General features: G+C 36.7%; 2 protein-coding genes across 3 annotated transcripts in view; one reads left to right on the forward strand and one right to left on the reverse strand.

The window, feature by feature from the left end:
- On the forward strand, window positions 1-7725 carry pomt1 (protein-O-mannosyltransferase 1). 2 transcript variants are annotated; one of them, XM_077231670.1, is made up of 20 exons: window positions 1-261; window positions 407-530; window positions 620-726; window positions 811-861; window positions 1552-1698; window positions 1788-1893; window positions 1995-2054; window positions 2186-2279; window positions 2360-2515; window positions 3087-3217; window positions 3319-3414; window positions 3510-3602; window positions 3769-3865; window positions 3953-4045; window positions 4993-5113; window positions 5189-5286; window positions 5393-5506; window positions 5584-5710; window positions 6814-6991; window positions 7148-7725. In XM_077231670.1, the coding sequence occupies exons 2-20, from the start codon at window positions 412-414 to the stop codon at window positions 7320-7322; spliced, it is 2163 nt and encodes a 720-aa protein (XP_077087785.1). In that variant the 5' UTR covers window positions 1-261; window positions 407-411; the 3' UTR covers window positions 7323-7725. The 2 variants fall into 2 exon arrangements, with proteins under 2 accessions (XP_077087785.1, XP_077087786.1); XM_077231671.1 differs by having other exon boundaries at window positions 30-48.
- Window positions 7635-27419, reverse strand: part of ccdc180 (coiled-coil domain containing 180) — a 22196-nt gene continuing 2411 nt past the window's right edge. Inside the window, exons 8-37 of the mRNA XM_077231669.1 lie at window positions 27183-27346; window positions 26792-26911; window positions 26605-26684; window positions 26396-26484; window positions 26189-26308; window positions 25856-26029; window positions 24625-24740; window positions 24339-24465; window positions 21986-22028; window positions 21770-21894; window positions 21504-21691; window positions 21014-21189; window positions 20018-20198; window positions 19778-19924; window positions 19519-19663; window positions 19313-19429; window positions 19127-19225; window positions 18962-19048; window positions 18687-18874; window positions 16963-17027; window positions 16722-16830; window positions 16398-16472; window positions 16231-16300; window positions 15990-16134; window positions 14362-14522; window positions 13995-14132; window positions 13779-13890; window positions 10887-10989; window positions 10265-10406; window positions 7635-8063 (exon numbers count right to left, since the gene is read on the reverse strand). Coding sequence (XP_077087784.1) covers window positions 7929-8063; window positions 10265-10406; window positions 10887-10989; window positions 13779-13890; window positions 13995-14132; window positions 14362-14522; window positions 15990-16134; window positions 16231-16300; window positions 16398-16472; window positions 16722-16830; window positions 16963-17027; window positions 18687-18874; window positions 18962-19048; window positions 19127-19225; window positions 19313-19429; window positions 19519-19663; window positions 19778-19924; window positions 20018-20198; window positions 21014-21189; window positions 21504-21691; window positions 21770-21894; window positions 21986-22028; window positions 24339-24465; window positions 24625-24740; window positions 25856-26029; window positions 26189-26308; window positions 26396-26484; window positions 26605-26684; window positions 26792-26911; window positions 27183-27346 — 3741 coding nt within the window. The 3' untranslated portion in view covers window positions 7635-7928. The remainder of the gene's footprint in view (window positions 8064-10264; window positions 10407-10886; window positions 10990-13778; window positions 13891-13994; window positions 14133-14361; window positions 14523-15989; window positions 16135-16230; window positions 16301-16397; window positions 16473-16721; window positions 16831-16962; window positions 17028-18686; window positions 18875-18961; window positions 19049-19126; window positions 19226-19312; window positions 19430-19518; window positions 19664-19777; window positions 19925-20017; window positions 20199-21013; window positions 21190-21503; window positions 21692-21769; window positions 21895-21985; window positions 22029-24338; window positions 24466-24624; window positions 24741-25855; window positions 26030-26188; window positions 26309-26395; window positions 26485-26604; window positions 26685-26791; window positions 26912-27182; window positions 27347-27419) is intronic.

Here is a 27419-nt window from a genome sequence, read left to right on the forward strand (position 1 = left end):
GAAATGTAAGAATACTGCCCGGAAACACTAGCGCACAGACTACATACGGTTGGGTTATTTACAAATTTTAATGTTTTTAAAGTAGTTGTCGCTTGTGCCAGAGACATGGCTGGATTTTTTAATAAATTCAAGTTTTAGCGAATATGTATGCATTCCTTTTTTGCGAAAAGTAACATGTTGCATATGTAGACTCGAAATCAGCAGTGTTGACCTAATGTTATGTTTTCGAAACTCGTGAGAACAAAATCTAACTGAATCAAGGTAAAAAAAAAAAAAAAAAAAAACCTAAATGCATTTACATGATATGCAAAATTATTTTTCCAAGCTGGATTCTGCTATTGTAGATGCAGCATAAATTAATACGTATGTAGCAATATCTGTATGCTTTACCTTGATGAATGTTCAGGGAGGATGCAGTGTGTGAAACTGCCCATCAGTGTGACAGTGGAGATCAATCTGCTGCTGGTGGCAGTGACAGCACTTGCGCTCGTGACCAGACTAAATGGCATTCACTTTCCTAAAGCTGTTGTGTAAGTCTGCGTTTAATCGTCATTTTTTAAACATTTTTATTTATTGAAATAAATTCACCTATGTATGTCATGTTTGTGTACTGCTGAAGGTTTGATGAAGTTTATTATGGACAGTTCCTGTCTCTGTACATGAAGCAAGTGTTTTTTATTGATGAGAGTGGTCCACCTTTTGGCCACATGATACTAGCTTTTGGAGGTGAGAAAATTGTTGATACTTTATAAATCACATTCATGAACCACTTAATATATATTAACTAACGTGTATTTTTTATCTGTGTAGCATATTTAGGAGGATTTGATGGCAACTTTGTTTGGAACAGAATTGGAGCAGGTGATTATATTATACAGCTTCATGTTGGGTTGACTAAGCCTACCAGTTGTTCATGTACAGATCTTCCTTTTTTTAGTGTCACTAATCCAGTTTTGACTAACTGTTTATAGAAGAGTAATATTAAACTATTTTAGGGCCAGGGCCCCTTGGTGGATAGACTCGGAGCCTAGTCCCAAACTAAAATGCATATTTGAGCTGTCTTAACTGAAAGCAACTTGCACTGACATATCTTACATTTCAAAGCCATTAAAATGATCATTATTGATGCACAAAGTCATATACATTGAATTTTAATTGTACTTTGTTTTAATATGAAATGAACAGTGAAACATTTGACTGTATCACACACACACACACACACACACACACACACTATCTTGGCACACAGTCACAGTCATGCTTGCTATTCTGACTAATTATATATTTTCCCTAAAAGACCAAACGCATGTTTCTAGAATCTACTACCTTGCAATGTCCTAGCAACCAGCCAGAGCACTTAAGTATTCAAACTACATGACACACTAACACTTATACTGTATAACCTTTAAACTGTCATGAGCGTTCAGGTAAGGCTTTGTCAAGACAACATTTGAACTTTCCCTTTATTTTTTACATGTTACGCTGCCATAAATTCACACAGGGTTTAGCAATTGCATTACTCTTATTGATTATTATTGGGGTCCATTGTAGAATATACCAGTAATGTTCCTGTTTGGAGCCTTCGGATAATACCGGCCCTTGCTGGATCCTTTTGTGTACCACTTGCTTATCTTCTGGTGGTGGAACTGGGATATTCCCACTTCTCAGCATTGGGGGCCAGTGTGCTGCTCCTCATGGGTAACTACTTACCATATCATTTTCAAGTCATTGTATGTGGATGTTTTTTCTTGAATGTGAGGTTAAGTACTTTTGTTTCATTTTAACAGAAAATTCCATGATTGTGCAATCACGCTTCATGCTGCTGGAGTCTGTTTTAATCTTTTTCCTACTGTTAGCTGTACTGTCTTACTTCCGCTTCCACAAAGCACGCAAGTAAGTATTGTAGACTAATATGATTTGTCAGTCTCTGATCTGGATTGTCTTGTCAACCTCCAGTGTGGCTGTAATGATGATGACATTCTCTCTTCTTCCAGTTCATCTTTTAGATGGTTTTGGCTCGTGATCTGCGGGGTCAGTTGTGCATGTGGAATTGGGTATGTACAGTAAGATTACTTTTGTGAAGCACCACTCGCATTTTCTTTAGAAAGTGAAAAAACAAAATGGTTGAACTTGCTCTACGAATGAAATTTAAGTAGAATTTTTTTTTCTTTTTCTTATTTTTCAGGGTGAAGTACATGGGTATATTCACATACTTGTTACTGCTAGGCCTGGCAGCTGTACACACCTGGCAACTTATTGGAGATCGAACCTTAAGCCATGTGAGTAATAGTTACCAAATATCCATGGGTTTTACATCCCTATGGGTACAACTTTATGATTTTGTGATCTATGTCAAAAGGGCAAAGTAGTGGTCCAGGTTTTGATTCGCTTCCTGGCACTTGTGGTGTTACCCGTCATCATGTACCTTGGATTTTTCTATGTCCATCTTACACTGCTGTATCGCAGTGGACCACATGACCAGATGATGAGCAGTGCGTTTCAAGCAAGTCTAGAGGTACAGATAAAATTCCTGTATTAAGTGCACTACTTTGATCAATCTAATGCACTGTCGCTGAACAAAATTGTTATGAAATGGAAGTTGCAATAGCCTGTTGTGACATACTATATCCAAGTGAAACGGGTTCTCGAACAAGAAAAAAAAATGTAGGGCAGGACTTCATTTTTTCAATGGGAAATGACTGGATCGGTGTGGTTTGCTATTGATGTGATCTCATATGAGTGACAGGTTGTCCTTTCCTCATGCAAGTAAACGCGTCATCAGAGAAGAGATGTCAAGGAGGAGGGAATGATATTTTTATTAAAGATTACGAGGGCACATGACAACAAAAATTATGTTAGTAAATACTGCAATATTCCGTAAAAAATTGTCAATTCTGATTTCATGGTGACTTGAATTTCTTCACAAAAAAAAATACTGACCCCAATATTTTTGAACAGTAGTGCACACAATTTATTCAAACTGATATGTTCAAATACACACTGTAATATTCACCTACCTGAATAGTGAATATTATCACAGGAGCGTTTATGTGTTTATAGTCATCTCCTTTATTTCTCCCATAAAGGGCGGTCTAGCCCGGATCACTCAGGGGCAGCCCTTGGATGTAGCTTTCGGCTCACAGGTCACTCTCCGCACCGTGTCCAGTAAACCTGTTCCATGTTGGCTTCACTCCCACAAGGTTAACTATCCAATCAGGTGAGCCATCAGCAGTCACAAAGCTGCAGGTTCAAGGCAATGTAATCCTAAACAACCACATCTTCATGCAGATCTTTACAGTTTATCTATGCTTCTCTAAGGTATGAAAATGGCCGCGGTAGCTCCCACCAGCAGCAGGTGACCTGCTATCCTTTCAAAGACGTCAACAACTGGTGGATTATTAAAGACCCTGGGCGGTATGTATTTGTTGGTTATATGGTTCATATGAACCTTTCATATGTAATAGTCATATGAATATTAACATGAATTGTATTGTAATTTGAAACCGCAGGCAGAGTCTTGTGGTTAGCAGCCCGCCCAGACCTGTCAGACATGGCGATATTATTCAGCTGCTACATGGAATGACGTCTCGCTACCTAAACACGTAATACAGTTCCACCACCAAGTTTCATTTAATATTAAATTGTTATTGTTAACATAATATTTTTTTTAAATGATATTAATTTTAAACAAATTAACAATGATAATAAAACAAAATAATGTTTGTAATATTGGTAGTAATCAATAACCTGACTGCTTTGTTTTTTAAGACATGATGTTGCAGCCCCCATGAGTCCACACTCACAGGAAGTGTCTGGATACATCGACTTTAATGTGTCTATGCCGGCTCAAAATCTATGGAGAGTGGTAAGATCTCAGTCCCAGAGGTCTAAAATAAATATTCACATTTACTCAAAATGGGTTTTGTTATACATTGTGTTCATTGCACTGTAGGACGTAGTGAACAGGGAGTCCGATAGAGAGATCTGGAAGACGATTTTATCAGAGGTGCGACTAGTCCATGTGAACACTTCTGCTGTTCTGAAGGTTTGTATAGTTGTACAATGTGTACAAAAGTATTAATAATACAGTATACAGTTTTAGGAAAAAATTAGACTTGGTCAAATTTGAGACTAATTTATGCAGAAATACATGGACAAAATCGATGTATTAATTATTATTTATTTTTTTACTTTATATATTATTAATTAACAATGAGCAATACATTTAATATGGTATTATTTATTAATCATTGATACCATTGGTTTATAAAAATGCAACAGTTTATGGATGGTTCATGTTAGCTCAGGACCATTAAACAATATTAAAATAACACTTTTGATTTTAATAATGCTTTAAATGTTGAAATTAACATCAACTAAGATCAATAAATACTTTAGAAGTATTTTTCATTGTTAGTTCATGTCAACTAATATAGTTAACTAAAGGAAACTTATTGTAAAGTGTTATCATATCGGTATATAATTAGTTATTGTTACTGCCCTTAAAAGGATTAAATTAAACTTGAAGAATGTTGGATCACACTTTAGTTTAGAGTCCAATTCTCACTATTAACAAACTATTAACAATGACTTTTGCCTTAATAAACTCCTTATTACTGCTTATTAATAAGGTAGTAAGGTAGTTGTTAAGTTTAGGGACTGGGTAGGATTAAGGGATGTAGAATATGGTAATACTGAATAAGGCATTAATTTGTGATTTATAAGTACTAATAAACAGACAATATCCTAGTAATATGCACACTAACAACTAGTTAATAGTAAGAATTGGACCCTAAACTGACATGTAACCGAATGTTGGAAACCAAACAGCAGCTCATTGAGAAAAGAACAAAACAATAAAAATATATTTTTTATGTGCCATACAAGAAAGTAAGTAATTTTTGGAATGACATGAAGGTGACCGAATATAGATTTGTGTGTGGAGTATTCCTTTAAGAGAGTTATTTATACCTGTTTTGTAATGTTTTGCAGCTCAGTGGAGCGTCTCTGCCAGAGTGGGGTTTCAAACAGCTGGAGGTGGTTGGAGATAAGATTCATAAAGGTTACCATCAGAGTGGCATGTGGAACGTGGAGGAGCACCGCTATGGCAGAAGTATGAGAATTAACATCTGTAAATGTTTTCATATTGCTAATATCTTCTTTTTCAATTTAACACTTATCTGTACAGGTCAGGAACAGAAGGAAAGGGAGTTGGAGCTGAAGTCACCTACTCACGGTGACGTCAACAGAAACCTCACTTTTATGGCCAAATTTCTTGAGCTGCAGGTGAATATTAAATATTAATCTTGATCTTAATTATGTCAATCATCAGAAAAGCCATTTAGAGTCGGTGTTTTAGAATGAATACACTTAATTTCTGTTTGAGTAACAGTGGAAGATGCTGACAGTAAAGAATGAAGACTCAGAGCACAAATATAGTTCATCACCTCTTGAATGGATCTCAATGGACACTAACATTGCATACTGGCTTCATCCTTCAAGTAATGTACGTCAACATCATTCATTTGGTTTTTATTTTATGTTTGTGTTTTACAGAATGATAACATTCTATTTTTAATGCAGGCACAAATTCATTTGATTGGGAATTTTGTAACTTGGACCATTGCAAACCTTGTGCTGGTGGTATACTGTCTTCTGTTTTTAACCTACTTGCTAAGGCGACGGAGGAAAGTTGAAGACATTCCTCAAGGTATGTGCCTGGAAGTACTGCCACATGACGGTCCTAGTACCGAGCCTTGTGGTACTCCACTAAACTTGTGATCGATATGATACCTCTTTGTTTACTGCTACAAACTGATAATGGTCAGATAAGTATGATTTGAACCATGCCAATGCAATTCCAATAATGCTAATGTAATTTCGAGTCTATTCAAAAGAATGTTGTGGTTGATAGTATAAAATGCAGCACTAAGATCCAGTAACACTAATGTAGAAATACAACCACGATTAGATGATAAGAGCAAATCATTTGTAACTCTAGTTATAGCAGTCTCAGTACTATGATACGGTTTAAATCCTGACTGGAAATTCTCACAGATACCATTTCTTTCTAAGAATGAACATAGTTTTGAGGATACTGCCTTTTCTAGTATTCTTTTACAGAAAAGGTTGATTTGAGATCGGCCTGTAATTAACTATTTCTCTAGATCAATATGTGTTTTTTTTTATTTTTATGAGAGGTTTAATAACAGCCAACTTAAAGGTTTTTGGTATTTATCCTAATGACAATGAATGATGAATTAATAATATTAAGAAGAGGATCAATGACTTCTTGAAGAGTCTTTCAGTAGCTTATTCGGTAAAGGGTCTAACATCTAACATGGAGTTGATTTGTATGATTTAACAAGTTTAGACAAGTCTTCCCTTCCTTATAGCAAAGAATAAATGGAATTGTTCCTCAGGGGGTCTATAGCGCAAAGTCTGACGCAATACTGTTGTAGACGGTTACATGTGTGCTGTTTGGAAATGTCCAAAGTTGAAGCTTTATTTCTCGTTAATTTAACCACTGTATCAAATTAAGAGTCCAAATTTAAACTGATCTAGCAGTTTTGAAGGCCTTTCTGTATGCAGTTCACAAAACACTTCCACAAAATTAACAAAAAAAACTAAAAGGTATTGTTTTCTTCCAGCTGCTCTCCATTTTTCTGGCTGCTCTCAAGGAAGCGAGTGTGCACATTATACCCAACGCGTCATACTATTTTCTTTAATCTTCTTTAAAAGCAAAGGAGCAACAGTGTCTAAAGTGCTGTAAAAGAGAGAGACCGCGGTTTGTTTCTTTTTCTTCTCTTTTAGATGCTTGGGAACAGCTCGTTTTGGCTGGTGTTGTTTGCTTTGGAAGCTGGGCAGTTAATTACCTGCCATTCTTCCTAATGGAGAAGACTCTGTTTCTGTATCACTATCTTCCAGCACTCACCTTCAAGATCTTGCAGATACCGACTGTCATAGAGCACCTGTACATCCATGTACTGAGGTAAGAGATTTCTGTCCAAAAACCATCAGTTACTGAAGATCTTATGTACATTGTTGTAATTTGCATATCTGTCTAAAACCTGTATGTTTATCATTGTATCACAGCAGTGTTGATCACATGTCTATGCTCATATCTGTATGTCATGCTGTTTCTCAGATCCCCAGCTCAAAAGAAAGCATTTGGTGGTGTTATTTTGGCAGTCCTTTGTTCAGTATATGTGTCCTACCACAACTTGAGTCCTCTCACCTACGGCCGGCCAGCGTTAATGTCAGACGAGCTTGCTGCACTACGTTGGAGAGAAAGTTGGGATATTCTCCTACGAAAACGCTAAAAATGTTTCTCAAAGAACAGGAGCTTCCATAAGTTTATGATGATGACATGAACTTTGAAGTCAAGGCAGTTTGGTTATGTCTTTGGATTTCCAGAGAGCTATGAAACACGGTTTTTAGGGTCTTGTACTCAAACATAAAAATTTTAAAATGTCTACAATGAGAATTCATGCTGCTGAATCTCAAAACTCTAAACCAAATGGACTGTAAATCACTATTTTAGTGCTTAATTTATCATGAGCTTATGTTTACATATTATTCTGTATGCATGGGAGTTTTATTGTACTGTTTTATGAACTTGTTGAACTAAGATGTTGAATTTCTTAGAATTTCTTTTTATTTAATCCTTGCACAACACTAAACAATAGAAACTGAAAATGGAATAAACATTTTTATCATACCAAATTTTGTATTAGCATATTAATAGCAACAGCCGTTATATTAATCATTAAATGAATCAGGCAACATGGAATAGATAAGCGTGTAAATGTTCAGTGGTGAAAGCACAGTTGTTCCTGTTAGACAAATCCATGTGTTGTAGTGTCTCCTCTCTTTGATGGTGTTTAATGCCTTGGCTTAGACTGTCAGCGTTCATAATGGTCTCATGGTCATTCAGAGTTGAGTGAAGCGAGGGTTGTTAGCTGACTCTGCCAGTGGTCGTGCCACTGCTTCAGCTGTCTTTCCTGAGCGTCACACTCTCGCTGGCTTTTGTCCAGCTCCTCCTGAACCCTCCGCCAATAGAGCTGGGGGAAGATTAAGGATTAGTTCACTTCAAAAAGAAAATTCAGTCATCATTTACTCACCCTCAAGTTGTTCCAAACCAGTATGAATTTCTTGCTTCTGTTGAACATAAAGGAAGATATTTTGAGGAATGTACAGTTGATGTCCCCATTGACTTCCATAGTATTTTTTTTTCCTACTATGGACAGGGTGTCCGAGGGTCCTTAAAAAGTCTTACATTAGATTTAAAAAATTTAAGGCCATAAAAAGTCTTATTTTTACTTATGAAAGGTCTTACATTTTCGATGGCAATTTGACTTAAGACATATCTTAATGTTTTCTAAATTAAAACTATGTAATTAGCGTACTTTTTTAATTTATTATTCGTTCTTTGTGGATTTGCTTGTTCACGTGACATTTCGCGTCACATTCGCGCCAGCATTACGTCTGTCTCCTGCACGCGAAACAGCAGGAGAGAAGGAGAAGAAAGCTGGTTAATTTCAGTTCAATTGTAAGTTCATTCTTTATGTGTAGTGGTGTGCGATGTGTATTGTCTATTATGATATTGTAATCATTGTTTTACTTTAACGTTAACTATGTACGAGGGCGCACTGCGATCTGACATCGCATTGTCTCGCTTGCTTTCACTGCGTGATGTGTCAGTGCAGTTACAGGTATTTTCCCCAATAGACGTATAAAGTTTTTGTATTTTATCATCTGTTGTTATCATACAATATTACATCAGCAAGAGGGCTGTTTTCCCGTGCACAATAGCAAACATATTTATTGTATATAACAGTTAACTTAAATTAACATTGTGATTTACATTTTATAAACAATATTGTCAATATTGTTTGTTTTCCCTTTATTTCGCTGACGAGAATTTCAAAATGAAACCGTAGCAGAGTCTTAATGCAAAAGCGATGATTTCTTGACTGAAATCCGCGTTTTGAATGAATCATTTTAACGATTCAATTGCACTTCCTGAATGAATCAGCCGTTTGAACAAATCGGTTGAATGAATGACTCCCTGAGACTTGCCGCCACCTACTGGCGGGTTTAGTTTCACATTTAAAGTACCCTGCCATTAAAATGTTACAATTAGAAATCAGTTAATATTGAAATATTGAATTAAGAATTGAAAGAATTGAATATCTCATAGCTTTATTTATGCAATTGTAAATGGAGTGTAAATATATTAATGCCAGTTCTGATGCTGCTGCTGTGTCTCCTCTGCACTGCAAAGATGGATTTTGATTTAATGATTTAATTTAACTGGCAACAGTGGCATTGTGTTATTATTCTAATATAATTTAATTTGAATGTTAGAATTTGACATAAAAGGTGATGCATACCTCTAAGTAAAAAAAAAAAAAGTCCATATATGGTGTGAAAATGCCCCTGGAGTTTAAGGTTGCAAATATTGTCCTTTAATAAAAAATGTTAATTTCTTTCACTGCTGTGAACTGATCAGTGCATACAATATGAAAAATATATGTATCTTCGTGAGTCAGCTGTCAACAACAGGCCTAAACCAGCCATGGTACCAGTACATAAACACAATATAAATATCTTCTAATTATCAACAAAACTTTGAAAATATTGAGTCATATTTTTGTCAATATTGCGCACCCCTAATGTAAGGTATTAATTTTGATTTCTTCAGGTCTTAAAAAGGTCTTAAAAAGCCTTAAATTTGACATTAAAAAGTGTGCAGATACCCTGTATGGAAGTCAATGGGGTCCATCAACTGTGGTTACCGACATTCTTCAAAATATCTTCTTTTATGTTCAACAGAAGAAAGAAATTCATACAGGTTTGGAAAAACTTGAGTAAATGATGATTTAATTTTAATTTTGAACTGAACTATTCGTTTAACACAGGCACACAAGCACAACACTTGTTTTATATTTATGTATGTTCATATTCTTTAACATTCAGCCTGCAGCAGTGGTTCTGCTTTAGAAACATAGGAAAAAGGCTGCTCCTAGCAAATTACTAATGCATGATGTCACAGACCTCTAAACGGATGAGCTAGCATCTGCCGCAGCCTCATTTGATCAGCACTTTACAGTTCCAATAGAGCTTATGTTATTGTTGTAAATGCTAGTGCATAAAGCTTATTTACAGTTGTTGAATGCTGATCCACAAAAGTACATAACCTATTATCATGCTCTATCAGACATGTTTAGACGAGAACAGAGCTCATTTAAAATGAACTTACCTCATGCATGGTATCTCGCACCTCAATGGTCTTAAAATGCCCTAGTGTGGTTTTAGCAGTTGTGATGGTGGCCGTTTCCTGAGCTTGTTTATGAAATGTGCTGTCATCAGTGGATCCGAAGTAACAAATGCCTGACCATGTTCTACAAATCAACACGTTATTCAGAATTTAATATTCACAATTAATGTCCCATTAACAGTTAACCCTCTAATGCATGGTGATCACTGCAGATCTGTAACTATCAGAATGAATGAATTTAGAATTATTACATTTTATTAGATATGGAATCATTATTTTCTTGTTTAAAACCCCCAAAAATTTAAATCAGTGTTGTTACAGTTAAATAAAACTAAAATAAATAAATGACTGAAATACATTTATATATATATATATATATATATATGTGTGTGTGTGACAGAAGAAAAGAAATTGACAAAACTGAAAATGAAAACCGAAATTATAAAAAAATAAATACTAAAATATGATACAAATAATATTAAAATAACACTTATTAAAATTGTTTCCATATGTGAAATTAAAAATCCATGCATCACAAGGTAAAACCCCCCCAAAAAACAGTGGTGCTTGAAAGACATTTTTCTTGGCTACGATTTTTCCACACCTGCTGCCCTTCTCCACCAGAGCACTGCTCTTGTCTTCCAGCAAAAGTCCGGTTTGTGCTTGGCGGATGAGTGTAGAGATATTCTCCCTCTTCTGTTCAGCACCTGCTTTTCCAAAAATATATTCAGGTTCAATTAAGAAAATTAATGATTATTGTAAGCAGTGTTGGGGAATGTTAACTTTTATAAGTCACGTGTTGCACTATTTTGTTACTAAAAATGAAGTAATGTTAAATTGTTATGGTAAGTATAGTTTTAAAAAGATTTTCTCTAACCATCAGCTGGCAGAGACACATTTACAAATCTGTGAGTGAACAAAAGGAAAACTTCAAGGTCTCTCTGGGACTGGGGTCTGAATACACACGGCTGTATACACACGGCAATTACATTGGCCGACGACAGTCCGTGACGTCACTAAGTGTCATGACGTCACAGAGTGCCCGTGAGTATAAGAGCAGTAGGGGTAAAATCTTTGTGTGGCAGTCTGAGCTGCCACTCAACCTGTCACTCCACCCGTCACTGCTAGGGCCAGCTGCCACTCGACCAGTCACCGTTATATGCGCCTCTCACTCGACCCGTCACCGCTATATGCGCCTGCCACGGGACCCGTCATGGATATATGCGCCTGCCTCAGGACCTCACACAATATGTAAGTAGTTTTTCAAACAAAATGCAGCGTGTATCCCCTGCAGTCAGCGGCAGCCAGAACGGTACGCACAATAGGTCAATAATCATCATTAACCAAACGCTTTTCACCTGCCTTGCAGCTACCAGACACTCCGACTGATACACATGATCAAATAGACATGCATCCCGCGTTTACTACTTCTCTTATTTAGCCTACCTATTTGCCATCTTACTTTATATTTAATCCGGAGCGCAAGTCTTGACACCTACTTAGCATTGCGCCAACCACAACCTAGCGTCACGCCTGCCACAAACTAGCGTCACGCCTGCCTCAAGATCTCAAACTGTTTAAATTTACCAGACACTCAATTTGATGCACGTGTGCAAACAAAGTAAAATACTGCTCTTATTTGCCATCTTATCTTACATTTTATTCCCTCTTTTTGTTCATAATGGGACACGCGTAACGTCACCTATAAGCGCCGCGCCAGCCTCAAGATCTTTCACTGTTTACATGTACCAGACACTCCGACTGATGCACGTGCAAACAGACAGTAAAATACTGCTCTTATTTGCCATCTTATCTTATATTTATTTGCTCTTTTTGTTCATAATGGCGCGCCAGCCACAACTTAGCGTGACTCAAGATCTCTCACTGTTTTGCCTGATACTCCGATTGGCACGCTGAAGGGGAAAAGCAGACGAAGATTCCTCAAACTACATCAATTTGTTTCCTAACCCTAGGCCTAACCCTTCCACACAAAGATTTTACTTCCTCTCTATAAGAGGGCACATTTGCTGTTTCAGATGGAGTTAAACTGGAGTCTGTGGACTGATTACTTGATTATTTAATTATGATCATGATCACCTGAAGACCTGTAGCGTGCATAACTATTGAGAACAAGTGAAATTGTTACCCTGACAAAGGCAAATAGCCGTAACGATTGTAGCCTACTATTTTTTTTATCTCCTGCTTGAAACTCATACAAGTATTTTTAGAGTGCAGACCTTTTTTGCACTTATTTTACTGATATATAGGTCTCAGTACCTAATTAGATGGGAGAGGGCAGTGAGTGCTTTGATTGGAGGATACGAGGGCACCTGGCAATAGATGTCATCAACTCTTTGTCTTCAGGAGGTGCTTGTTTGTATGCGTATGTAAAACAAATGCTACGAGTGGAGCGCACTTGGCTCCTCAAGAAATCTGGATGTGCTCATTATGATGCATTCACAAGACTGACAGAAAGAGCTTGGTGAGAAGCTCTGAAGAAGCTTTAGCTCTGTTCTTCCTTAACCCTGTAAGGCCCACTGTTGTAATATTGCAACATAAGTTTTAGCTCTACTAAAATAAACCTGCAGTTTTTTTCTCTCTCTAAAGCCCTTTTTGGACGGTAATTGTTTCTCGTGTGGACATGAGTTTGTATTTAATTTTAATAATATGAAAATAATGTTCTACTTATTTAATTCTTCATTTTTTTTAAATGAAATATTGTTCTTGTAAATACTTTATAGCTTTTCAGTAATAAAAGTGTACATCTTTAAAATGCATGCAAACTACAGTTAAGTGCAACAGTTATCGTACGTACGGTGCTCAGCAGTGATCAAAAAGGATTTAAACAGTGAATTTTGAAGGGATCTCTTCTTGTAAACTCAGAGATGTGGATTCAGACAGCAATTCAAAACAAAACCTTGGTGTTTGTCAAAAAACAGTAGGTAATTCAGCCAGGGATTTTTACACGGGTGCTTGGAGAACAAACCCCTGACATTCTGGATTCGGACGGTAATAAAATCACAGGGGGGGGTTAAGTGATATTGGGTTTATCGTTTTCGTTTATCTATGGTTTATCGTTTGAAAGCAAAGAAATTAGGACAGCCATAAATATTAGTATTGTAATTTTACTGTTGTGTTGCAAATAAAGTTATACACAATTTTTTTTTTTATTATTATAAAGTAATTGAATCGGGGGAACATTGTTTTCCTTTTTCAATAATAATAATAATAAAATAAAAATGATTTATTATAAGTCATAATGAATTGAGGGGGAAAATGGATTTCCATCTTTTTGTCCTTAGCTGATCACAAGCCTGAAAGACCCATTGACACCAAGAACACTGCAATAAAATTGTGCATATATTAAACATGTATTATTTTTTTCAGCCAAACTGATCATGTGATTTATGTTGCTTATGAATAAAATGTCAATACCAAAACCTGTGTTGTGGCACCATCTACATTTCCATACTATTAATTGAATTCATAAACTTACGTCCCACTTGAACCTCATGGATGGTTATGAGGTTGTCGAACTGAAAGAGTAAGGCCTCTGCCAACCTGGAAAGAGCAGTGACAAATTCTTCTGCGTATTTGAGGATACAGGCCTGTCCAGAAATAAGACCGAGTTTAAATTTAGTGAGTTTAAAAAAAACCTAAAAAAACAGAACAGCGATATTTGAGTGAAAGTCTGAAGCAGTAAGTCTGTAACCTGAACTTCCTGTCTGTTATTGTGGATAGTTTGTCTCTGTTCTCTCTGTCTCTCGTCCTCAGCCTCCACCAGCTGCTTCAGTTCTGTCTCACAAGCCGGATGGCTCAGACGCACACGCAACTGACCACTGTGCTCCCTCTATGACAGCAGGCCACAGAACAGCAGAAACCTGGTGACTGCTTTATACATAGCTAGAGGTGCATATCTGCATAATAGTTTACAAATATCTGTGATAAATATTAGTAATATTGCATCATGACAGTTAAATGGCTTCTTACCCACAGTGACTATAAGAGAGGAACTTAGGAGGGTTATGACAGGATCATTTCCCTTTGCCCTTACCATTGTTCTGCATTTATTCACATACCCTCTTTTGTTCACTGTGCTGCTGAACTAGTTCAAACTGGTTTTGAATTTGTTTCATGCTTTGCGTCAGCTCCTCAAGGTATTGATCTCTTAGTTTAGAGAAAAGCTTCTCTGGTACGCTAGACAGAAACAGCTCAATGGCCTTCAACTGCACCTGAAATTCTACACAGAGTGAAAACTGTCACATATTGTCATGTTATCTGAATGAACATGATCTTGTCTCTTAATTCGAACTCTTGTTATTACAGGGATTGCAAGGCAGTATGGTATATTTCGAAAACATTGCACATAACATTTAACATTGCACGTAACATTTAAAAAGACAGGGTAAAAATGTTAACAAATAGATATCACCATACTTCCCCAGTTGATTGCAGTACATTAAGAAACCTGTTTTGTATTACAAGTTTTCTGAAATGTTTAAATGTGCAAATTATGCATTATCTAATTAAATACGCATTGATTGCAGAACAGAAATCTGAACATTGGTTGAAGTCAGGTTGAAAATTATTTTTTCATTATGTTGACGTATTGGAATAATTAGAGTATTAGAGTAGGTTTTTACAAAGGGAATTAGAAATACTGTCAACAGCCATAGATTTTCACCCTATTTAAGGAATAAACTACATAAGTCAGGAGAATGAAATATGAACAAACCCTTACCCTTCTGTAAAAACCTTCAGAATGTAGATAGCCTTTCAAAGATATGTAGTGGAATTGAAATCAACAGATGTGCAATAAAATAAGCACTAGTCTGAAAGAAAAACAAGCTATGGAAACAAAATAGCCTAAAATCTCAAAACTGACCAGTGCATGAATAATCACTGGTTTTGCCTGTAGTGTCTTTAATTCATCTCAAAGTCAAACTATAAACTATAAGTAACTTTAATTAACAAACTAAGTAATTTTGCTACTACATGTCAACTAACTCATTAATTTGCAACTACATGTGAACTAACACAGAGTATTAGAAGACTGTTAGGTTAGAGTTAGGCTTAGTAGAATAAGTTTTAAGTTGCACTTGAAAATGTACTTATAGTCAGGAGAATGTCTTTTGGTGGACCATCAAAATTAAATGTTAAGCCGTACACGGTCCGATTTTTGCTGTTGTACGAGCTCACAGGCGCTTGTATGGTCGTGGCTCGCATTGTGCGTGAGGAATTACGAGCCGAGTACGACACGAGTACCTCCCGACCCGAGTAAAATTTGGGGAGTTGGCCCAATTTTGAGCAGTGTAGGTATAGGCTGTTCCATATTTACAAATCATACACAACTATGTCACATAGGTTAGATCCAGGTCCAGTGTCAAAAGGGGGATCCTGCGATGATCTCAAGCCCCCCATACTAATACTAATAAATGCAAAGTTACTTATAGTTAGACGAATGTATAAAAGTGGATTATCGAAATAAAGTGTAACCAATAATTTCAATGTTTGGCGTGTCAGTTTTTTTTTTTTAGAAAATTTAAATGCTTTTTGAGAATTTTAAATGTGAAGTTGGTAATTGCTGTGCCACTACAGCATCATACATTGGTGACATTATCAAAATAGCTGCATACTGAATTAAAACTGGTCTACTTTCTTGCATCTTTTTCCATATAACATTTGAGGGCAAAATTTGAGAGTTAACCTTGCAGGCAGCTGTTGTGGTAATCATGTGACTGACTCTGGTAGATAAGAAGTCTTTTTTGAATCTCCTCTGCACACTGATCAAATGTCTCCTGTAGTTGCTCAGAACGAATGATAGAGCGGCGCTCTTTCTTCTTATAGAACTCCTGATGGTGACATATAGTTCAGTTACACACTAAAATCAACTTATTTAACACCAAATGCTTAATACACATAGAACGTGTTCATATTTTTTATAGTACCTCTGCCACCAAGAGGAGAATATCATTGGCTTTCCAAAGAATACTGGTGATTGAGGCTTTGAATGAAACACTGAGAAATGCAAATATATATTAAAAAAAACATGAAATTAACATAGCAAAAAATATATAAATAAAACCCTAAAATAACAGCTAGCAAATTCACTAACCTGTCCTTCTGCTCTTCAGGTTTTGAGCCAAAAATAAGGAACTTCTTATCAAAGCGGTTGGGTTTGGAGACCCTCCTTACACAGACAGAATCGTTTAAAAAAAAAAAAAGTTTCTTAAATTAGAATATTTTTTATCATGAATGTTTATTTTACATGATCACTGAATGGAAAGTATGCTAGTTAATTAGTACATTAGCACACCTCTATGTAGTCAGATTTTATTATTATATTACTATATTACCAGCAGAGAAGAGACAGGCACTTCTCTGAAAGTACAGTATTTCCTAAATCTCTTTATCTCTTATCATATTTAAAATATCGAACCTCTGTGTGGTCATAGACTCCACTGACTTTCTGCGCAGAGTCTCTATTCCAGACTGACTGGTGCTCTTTCCTGACCTCTGAACTGATCCAAGAGGGGAGTGTAACCTTGCTGAAGGCAAAGAATTTTACATTTTTAGAAAAAACGTAAAAACCAGTCACAGACGAGTGTAAAAAGGCAAACTAATAACACTGTAGTTCAATACAATGGCAGTATTAAATGATGAGGACACATTAATCCAACCTGCTGAAGAGTGTCTTTCTGTTGGGTCAATGTTCACCTCCTTGACTTCTTTAGCTTTGCCAACCCTGTTCACAGGAAAGAGACATTATGTTCATAATGAGAACTAGATTATTTCCTAATTTTTTCAAGTTTTTGTTTTACTTAGACATGTGTTTCCTTTAATGAGCATTGCAAATAGCTGCCCACAACAGAACCAATTACGCAAAAGAATTATGCAAAACTTGAATCACTGGGGGAATCAAGTCACTTATGATGACTGAGGACAATGACTATGTTTACATGTGCAACAATAATGCGATTATTTCTAATAATCAGAGAAAGGTCTTAATCGCAGGAAGATGTTCACTTGATACAAACTCTTCACTCCAGTTTACATGCAATTTTCATTATTCTAATTATTCGCTAATAAGTATGGTTATACCACACTCAGATAGGCATTACAGTATGCATGATACTGGCCATTGTTTTAAACTACTCGCATCAAATTCAAAATAATTTTTTATGGACGTACAGGATATCATTTGGTGCCGTGATGAACATCGCAATGCAGCGCACTGCCGTAGCGTTCTTCATGTCGTCTGGATGAAGACACGGAGCAGAGACTGCGCAGCGAGTTGTGTTGAAGAGTTTAGCGATTTAGAGAGGAGAAACTTCAGAATAATGTCACAGAGTTCATTCATGAAAGATTAAGGTGTTTACATGCCTGTTGCGTACGCCACATCATTTAATGTAAATATGGTTATTATGATTATGAGTTTTATCGCATAGTTTGATAGAAGTATTGCGTTTAAATGAGGTAAAGTTTAATTGCAATATTGCCAAAATCCCATTATAAGCCCATTATGAGGGTGCATGTAAACGCACTCAATGTTAGGTGATAACAACCGGTGTGTAAGAACATTTTACTTGAATTATTTGCTCTTGCATTTTGCTTTTATAGCAATTAAAATCTACAATAATGACACTAATGAATATTTTAAATTTAAAGAGGTCCTATTATGCTTTCTTTAGTGTGTAATGTTGCTGTTCGAGCATGAAGAAGGTCTGCAAAAAACAAAGTCCACTCCAAAGGGATTTATTCTCTATATTATTAAGCAGTTTCTGAACTCCCTGAAATGCCTCGACTGTAGTCTTGAGTTTTCTTCCAGGGACGTACACATGACAATTTCCCTCATTTAAATAATTCCCGCCCAAAGCATATGCAAAAAAAGGGGCGAGGCCTGGTTGAATTGCGTTAGTAGTGTGTTGATACTCGTGGTTATGGGAAGGGATCCAACATTTCTGAAACAAGCTCAAAGCATTGACAAATCACAACACACTGTTCCAGCCGACCAATCAGAGAATAAAAGCCTAAATTCAATCTGTTCATCATATGAAGCCACAGTGTCTCTTCAGAAAATTTGGACAAAACCGCTCAATTCATTATGGATTAGTCTTACGATCTATTCATGAACTTTTTGAAGCATCAAAGTGATGATTGTGTAGCTTTCAATGGAGAGTAAAGATAGCTCTCAGATCACATCAAAAAGATCTTCATTTGTTTTTCGAAAGATGAATGAAAGTCTTACGGGTTTGGAATGACATGGGGGTGAGTAATTAATGCCAACATTTTTATTTTTGGGTGAACTATCCCTTCAAGTATGAAAACCTATTCTAGTACACCCCAACAACAAAACCCAAGACTTTGAAAAAGGGCATAATCCATCCCCGTTAAGGACACTGACTTGAGTAGGCCTTTAATAATTCCCACTGCTGCGTCATCCAGGAAGGACACTCCAATTCGACTAGGATGGAGCAGGCTGTCTCCATCCTGACTGCCTGTTTTTTCCAGTATACGGGACCTGGTGCGAGCTGCAACTGCAAAAGCCCCCTGAAGTGGAGTCTGTGGTCGAGGGACAGCCATAGAGGCATCCTACAAAAATAAATCAGATATTATCATACGTGCCCATAAGGATTACAAGTCAATATGCCAGTAGCATAGGACTATGTAATGTCCTACCAAGAAGCAATCGAGATACTGACACCTCTTCTGTAGCTCCTCCATCAGAGAATTTGTTAAACTTGTTATCTCCACTATGGCTACAATCTAAAATACAAATAGTTTCCTGTAGACCATTAATTTAATGACATAAATGTGTATCTAATAATATATTAGAGGAGTTACCTTCTTATCAGGGCTGGGTTGGTCATACTCAACAGTCATTTCCTTTAAATCGCTCAACATGTTGTCAATCGTCTTTTTCTGCATGTTACTCTTTAAAGCCTGAACAGGCAAATACAAATTCAACAGATTATGAACAGTGGACAGAGGGAAGAAATGAAATAAGAGTAAATTAAATACTGAAAATACCTCGCTTTTGATCTGGACTCGCGTGTTGTTAAAAATTTGTTGCATTTTTGCAAGAAACTTCAGCTCGATAGCGAGGAAACTGAATTTTTCCTCAAACTTCCTGACTATATCCTTGACCTAAGTAAAAATGGATTCTCACAGTGAATTCCTGTCGAAATAATTATTTGGTGTATGATCACAGTAATCGACTTATGAGTAATATCAACCTGCTCCAGACACTTTGATTCTTTTTCTTCCATGTCCTGCATCATGGCCCCCTCAGCAGAATCAATGCGCTTGTCCATTCTTTCCAGATGTGACTGAAAGACCTCAATTTCTTGTGGTGTGAAATTCCCCCCCTCAGAAAACAACCTTGTGGAATAGACAACAATTTTTGTTAATATTTTCAATGGGCTTGTATCGAATTCCCTGCACAACACAACACAACATTGATAATGACTAATACAGAGAATTTCAATGACATACTTGAAAGATCTCATTATCTGAACATTTGCTTCCCTCAAGCCCTCCATTTTGAACTCCATCTTTTGTCTGAAGTCTCTTTGTAAAGTCTGGATGATACTGATGTGTTTGTCCAGGTTGGTTTGAAGTGAGGTACAAAGTTTATTTATCCTATGAATAAAGTAGAATTGACCAGAATAAGTAGATTGTGTATAAATTGCTCAAATCATTACCAATTTAATATATTTTAATACATTTATTTACTTTTCATAATTAGAGGCAAATGTAAAATCTTTCTCTCTACTGTAGATTTGCATTTGGAAGTCTTCGGTCATTTTATTTTTCTGGATCTGTAACTCCTGTATGTCTGTCCGGCAGTCTTCTAGGACCTCTAGTATACCCTTGCAGTGTCGATCCACACATTCTCGATGTAGCACTAGTTCAGCTGCTCAAATAATGAAGAGAGTTATGACAAGTCCTCTATATACTGCATAATTGTACTGAATGTACCTCAAATCTTAGTACATTTTCATGACTATGTACCACACGTGAGTACACTTTTTAAAAAGTGCACTTTGTAATAATGTCACGTTAACATTTTACATTACATTTTAAATATATTATATGTATTAAATGTAATAAATTGAACTTTTGTCATGCTTTAAAGAAATACACTTACTTTGAAGTGTTGACAAACATAATAAAGCACACTTGATTTTAATGCTAAATGTAGTGTTACTCAATATTACATTGTTTTAAATGTTTTATTTACATTTAAATATTCATTTATATTTTTATAGGCTATTTTGAATGGACTAAATTGCAACTTCATCATTACAAATGTGTTTTTACAAATATATTTCAATACATGAGACACAAGTTTCAACAGAAATTACATTCAATTTGAATTGACCAAATGCTTGTCAGTTCATTCGGCAGAACCATATTTCAAAGACAATAGATGGAATTATGTAATAACATAAAAATGTAACGCATAAAAAGTCCTATTTGTGTATGTAAAAATACATATAAATTTAAACTATAATACATATTCATTTATTTAGAAATAGCATCCAATTAAGTGTCCAAAAACATTACATTCAATTCACACAAGTATATTATTTTAAAGTATATTATTTCCGTAATGAGTACTCTTTTTATAAGTATTCTACAGTGTACTTCTTTTTCACAAGGGCTCTTGTTAAACTCTTCTAAATAAGTAAAAGCCAAAATGGCTTTGGATGTGATGAGGGGTCAAACCTGCTCTGACATTGTGAATGTCCATCTCAATTCTTTTAGCACGAGGTTGGTGGAGTTGAAGGCGAAGTTCCAGCTCAGCTTTCAGTTTCTCGTTCTTGGCTTCCACAACAGTCATAGTGTTGGTTAGAATAATATGAAATCTCTCTTCCAGATGACTGAAAAATGTTTGTCTCACACTATGATGCAGGAACATAACAGTATTTACTTCTTTTGTTACTCTATATATACAGGAACTAAACAAAAAATAATAATGAAATTGTAAATGCAAATGGAAAATGCAAGAAAAAGTAAATTATAGTTAAAAAGAGAACATTGGTTTTTTAAAATTGCACAATTTTCATTTCAACTTTCCAAATTTCATCACTCAGGCTTATGGCTCTTGTTTTGTTGATTTTATACTGTTTTGTGCTATGTCTGAATCCGTAATAGAACACAAGAGAGACATCAACCAAAGCATTATTTCATTCTATCATTTCTATTGTACACTTACTCTTTTAGCAATTCAACAATGAAAGCCTTTGGGTATAACACCAGCTCGGTTTCCTTAAGATTTGTTTCCAGATCCTCATCATGGGTAGCGTGAAACCCATAGCAGTTGTACACATTTCCTTTTGCAGTAGTGAAAGTCTCTTTGGTTTGAGAAACTGAAAATGCTAGAGCTTTACAATCTTGGTCATCCTACAAAATAAGAGGAAATTAAATAATGAAATAACAGATCCAAATTAAGAAGGGAAAGTGTGTATGTGTCATTATTACCAAATCACAGGACGAGGAAAATGCTGAGCTTCCTTGGTTGTTGAAATGTGGCTTTTGTGCACCTCTAGGTTTCACCTCAAGTTCTTTCTTCAATCTTTCATTCTTAATGTCTGTCATGCTTTGATCTAAGTAAACATCAAGATAAACATAATGGGTGTTAAACAATTCAAAGGCAACAAAAATAATAAAGCTCATTGAAACTAGTTTTCAACTCACCAAGTTTAAGAGAGGGATAAAGTTGGCAAACATCCTCAGAGTTCTTCGACAAAAAAAAGTTATTTTCACAATGTTTTAAATTTTAACAAATAGGTCATTTCGCGCAAATTCATCTAAAAGCGCCAAATTTGGCACAGATGTAGCTCAGGTCATACCAAAATGATTTAGCTAGGGCGCCGGAGCCAGCGACCCTCGGGGCCAAGATGTGAAATGCTTTTCAGTGTACCACAGGTGAATACATTTCAAAGTGTAATCATATAAGACACAATTATTATTGCAAGGCAATATTTATATTATGTCAAATTGTTAAAAGAATAATATAGTCAATTTGTCCAAAACTCTAAAAGGTTTGCTTAGTATAACAAAAAAAATCAGCAATAACATAAAAAACAAAAGTGAATTCTCATGGTCTCTCACATGAATTATCATTATCAATCACAATCACCGGATCTCTCATCGTCTCCACCATCATTGTTTGTACAAGCACCCTCACATTCACATATAGAAGTGCAACGAACTCCGGCTTTACAGCACTTACAGTGCCCTCTACATGCTGTCTTGCAGGCACAGTGGAGGAGAATGGTGCAGGCTTTATTGGCCGAGATGTAGTCCAGTAAGGTTCCCTAGTCTTGCGTGTGGAGTCCCGATACCATCCCCATGCATTGAACTCTGGGATATCTTGCTGGACAGCGGTTGTCTGATTCCAGTAGAAGCTGGCCTGCAGCAGTGCTCTTTTGATGTGCTGAATCAGTGCAGCTTGGGTGGGAGGCAGGTTCTCGAGAGACTTGGTACCATTCGAGGAAAGGTGATGTCTAGCTTCATCTACGCGGCTGGAACCACAGCTCTTGCTGTACATGATGAAGAGCATACGCTCCAGTCTTTGGACATGGACGCCTTTGTTGATCTGTTCAGGCTCCAAGGTGAGGGTAGGGATTCTATGAGATCTTGTGTTGCCTCCCAAGCTACCCATGCACTCTTTTTCCCATGGCCCAGGAAAGCTGAGGTTGTGTCACAGCCTGTTAAAGCGTGGAATAGTGGTAAGGCCAGTGACTTCTGGGGACCAAGATCCTTGCTGATTTCATGAGAAGGAATGTCCTTATAGTTTTGTTCCACCTCCAAAGCCGATCCAGAGCTCTGTGAGGCCGAGTGTGTTGAAGAAGCGGATGACAAGGATGACAACATCGCTGTCGACAGTCCGGACAAATGTCTTTTTATGGCCATTGGCCCCAGCATGTGCAAGATGTAGGATTATTCTTGTATCTGTTTCTGGATGATTACAAGGCTGAAGGGCAGACATGTCATACCCTGGTCTGTTGGAGAGTACAGCATATTTCTTGGTGGAATGGAGGAGTTTACCTGGCATGCCATGCTTGGTTATCTCTTCACTGATATATCCAAATAGTTCATCCTTGTTGTCCTCATTTTTCAGGAAGTCATTGTTCCAGTTACGTTTTGGAATTGGAGTTCTCCCATCTACTTTTACTTCTTGAACCGGTTCCTCTCCTTTGGTGAGTTTGTGTTTTGAGGTTCTCCTCTTGATATGCATCAAACACAATACAGCTCTGACTTGTATGCCAACTGACTTCCTGTGGTCAATAAACCTAAAATAGACACCACATCCTTATTTGTAGTGCAATTGGTTCAAAATTTGTAGCCAATATCCTTTTTTGGACAGCGGCCATATTAAATTTAGGGAATTTGTGGGGTGATGATATACTCAATCATAAATGTAAGTATTCCTATGGGTTTCCCATGGTCAAAAAAGGTAAAATAGAAATCAAGTTTTTATTTGTATCTCATCTGGCTCAAAAGCTATAGCCGAATCCCTTTCAGGCGGGGGCCATATTGGATTTGGCCGCCATCTTGGTCTTAGGGACCATTGGCTCGGGCGCCCTGGCTAAATCATTTCAGTATGCCCTCAGCTACATCTGTGCCAAATTTGGTGCTTGTAGATGAATTTGCGCAAACAATGGGGTGTAAGGCGCCATACTACAGCCCAAACTGCTTTTTTGGACAGCGGCCATATTGGAATTGGAGGATCAAGGGGTCCAGATATACTGGGTCATAAATATAAACATTCCTATGTGTTGCCCATGATCAATTAAGCTGAAAAACATATCAAGTTTATATTTTTAACTCATGTGGTTCAAAGTTATAGCCGGAACCCTTTTCGGGCAGAGGCCATATTGGATTTGGCCGCCATCTTGGCCCCGAGGGTCGCTGGCTCCGGCGCCCTAGCTAAATCATTTCGGTATGACCTGAGCTACATCTGTGCCAAATTTGGCGCTTTTAGATGAATTTGCGCGAAAATGTGCTTAAGGCCCCCAACTAATTGTTCTTGTTGAATATGTACCTGGCCATAAACCTCTTTGACACTGAAGAATTGGCTGACAGAAAGATTGTATGCTTGTAATTCCTGCAGGACTATAGACGGGTAACACTCCACAGTTTCCACTTCCTCTTTATAGATTTGTATATACCTTAAAAGAACAATGCAGTAAAAGGATTTAGAAAAATGTCCAGGTTTTCTGTCATATTTTGTCAAAAACTTTCTTATTTAAGTCAAGTTCAAGTAGCGTAATGTACAAACAACAACAAAAACAAAAAACATCACTCAAAAAATTCTCAATGTTTGTTACCCATTCTTAACCTCTTCCAAATAGGCTAGCGTCTTCTCTAAGGAGTCTTTCAGAGCCTCTTCTGAGCTTTCCTGTCTGAGTTTGTCCAACATCATATCCAGCGGGGCCTCTTTCTTCTGTCAGTTGAGACATTTTTCAGCTCATTTTCATAGCAAACACGTCAAGGCGATAAATGTTACACAATATTTTAAAAAGATGGATATTATAAGCATTAGTTTTCGGTAACGTATTACAAGTAATGCGAGTTACATAATCAGATTACTTTTTCAAGTAACTAGTTATGTAACGCATTGCTTTTAAATTTACAACAAAATATCTGAGTAACTTTTTCAAATAAGTAGCTAATACAAGTTCCTTTTTTTCCCCATTTATTGACTGACAGCACTCTTGTCCCCATGTTGAGAGAAATCGGGTGCAGAGGCATTGTGTGCGCTAAACATGATGATTATTGGTATTTCTAGACTAAATGTAAGCATGCATTTTGCTGCTGACCTTCGATGATCCAATTCAACCATACTAATAAGCAAAAATTACTTTAGTTAAACATCACATTTGTGTATATATTGTGTATCTGAAGTAAGAGCGTTAAGCTTTCTTCCTCTGTGTCCGATTCTTTTGTGATCTAGAATGGCAGCACAGCTTAAAGATTTGTTTGAGCTGCACACTCTATTGTACAGACATGAATTTGCATTTCATTCTGTCTAAAGGTCCGAGACCGAAATTTTCGTATGCGGTTTTTCTTATTCTTGATTCGGTGGCTCTGAATTGTCAAAACACCTCTCAAAATGCTTGCTACGGATGCGAAAAACGCAGAAAATCGAACCCGATCTAAAAAAAATTATGACAGACGAAAGTTTCTGAGGCAGTGTGTAAAAGAGATTGACACGACGTGAGGTCGTATTTATTTTTGAATGTGCGAAAATTTCGGACTCCTTAAGGCTTATTCATTTCACTTTGAGTGGCATTTACATTTGCCAAAAATAGAACATTTGTGTTTTTTGTTATTAAAAAGTAATGCAAAAGTAACGTAACGCATTACTTTCCATGAAATGTAACTCAAATTAACCAAGTAATGCAATTAGTTACTTTTTTAGGGAATAACACAATATTATAGCACATTACTTTTAAAAGTAACTTTCACCAACAATTCTTACAAGAGTACTGCAGTAACCTCTTCTTACTAGAGTAACCTCTACAAAAGTACTGCATAAAACAGTTAACACAATCTTACCTGGTTCTCTTGGTTGTGGACTTGACTGATGGACTCCAATGACATTTGTAGCTGCTGTTCTCTGTTCAACAGGCCTTCGCAGTGGATCTCCCACAGCTGAGCCATCCCACACATAAACTTGAATAAACACTTGCTCTCATAAGCAGTGGTTTTGGCCAAACTTTCAAAAGCTTTCTGTAAGGAGGTTAAAATGCACAGTGTATCACGAGAGTTTACTGACATAAATCAATACATAAAGATGCTACACATCCATAAATTAGGCCTACAAGTTACAAGTTTATAGTCCAAAAGTAGAGAAGATTTCATTTAAAGCATTAAGGAAACTAAACATACATCCAGTTTTACCAAATAGATGTCCATTTGTGTCTGGCACTGGCCAATGAGAGGTAATATCTCCACGTTAACAATATTCTGTATCTCGTCTGAGGTGAATCTGAATGTAGACACCTCTGTCTGTGTGTAAAGAGGTGAGAATATTGCTGTGTTGGTGTTGTGTTTTGACACTAAAAAACAAATGAGAAAGCTTAACTTATTTCTCACCTCAAATAGATCAACCTCTGCCAAACAGACTTGCCAGTTGTTCTCGTAGTTTTTCCGAAGTTTTTCCATTGTGGCAACATGAATACAATCTAAAGAAATTAAACGGAGTGAGGAATTTATTAAAGTACTATTTATCATAAAGTGATGTAGAGCATGCAATACCATTGTATCGCATTGGATTATTAACACGAGAAGCCCATTTTTCTGACCTATTTGCTCATTGATGACTGACAGTGCTGAATACCATTCTGCAACAGATGACTCTGAGATTCTTGGAGGCGTCATGTCTCTAGATATGGGGCAGAAAAAGTGAGTAAAAGGTTCACAGCATGTTTAAAATTAATATTAACTGAGGAAATAGAGTGCAATACTAGAAATACTAGTCTTATTTCTCACCTAAGAATCTCCAGCGTTTGGATGCGTTTCTCACCGAGTGTTTTCTGATCTGACCTCACTGTTCTCAGAGTATCTTGAATGTTTATAGGGTTCTGAATGTGAGGGCTGTTCATAAAGTCTCTACAGGGAGAACATAAATATAATCAGTATCCCCTTTTTGTTGTGCCCTGTTAAATAGACTGGTACAGCTGGTCACCAGTATATTGTATATTATATTTTAGATCCAGGTTCCCAGCGTGGGATGCTGATATGCTGGCTTCTTAGCTATCTTAACTAGCAAGACTCCCTTGGCCAATTATTTTCATCAGAAAGATCATGCATTTTGTTGGTAAAAAACATGACATTACTTTTCTGGCCAATTGTTTTTACTATTTTTTAACATCAGACATACTTGAACCGGTCGACTGCATCAATAAGTTTGATTCTTTTCCAATCTTGAAGCTTTTCCTCCCAGTTCAGCCTTTGGAAAATGTCTATCTGCAAATGTTTCTCCATCAAATTCAAACACAGTTTGGCCAAAGCACGTCGATTTGCTAGGAGGGCTTGGTTTATCATCTGTGGAGAACATGGACTCATGCCAAAAAACAATACATATAATGCATACAAATACATATTTATCAAGTAGAAT

The sequence above is a fragment of the Siphateles boraxobius genome, unplaced genomic scaffold (assembly GCF_051911475.1).
Source record: "Siphateles boraxobius isolate OS27281-9 unplaced genomic scaffold, OSU_SipBor_1 16, whole genome shotgun sequence".
Lineage (NCBI taxonomy): Eukaryota > Metazoa > Chordata > Actinopteri > Cypriniformes > Leuciscidae > Siphateles > Siphateles boraxobius.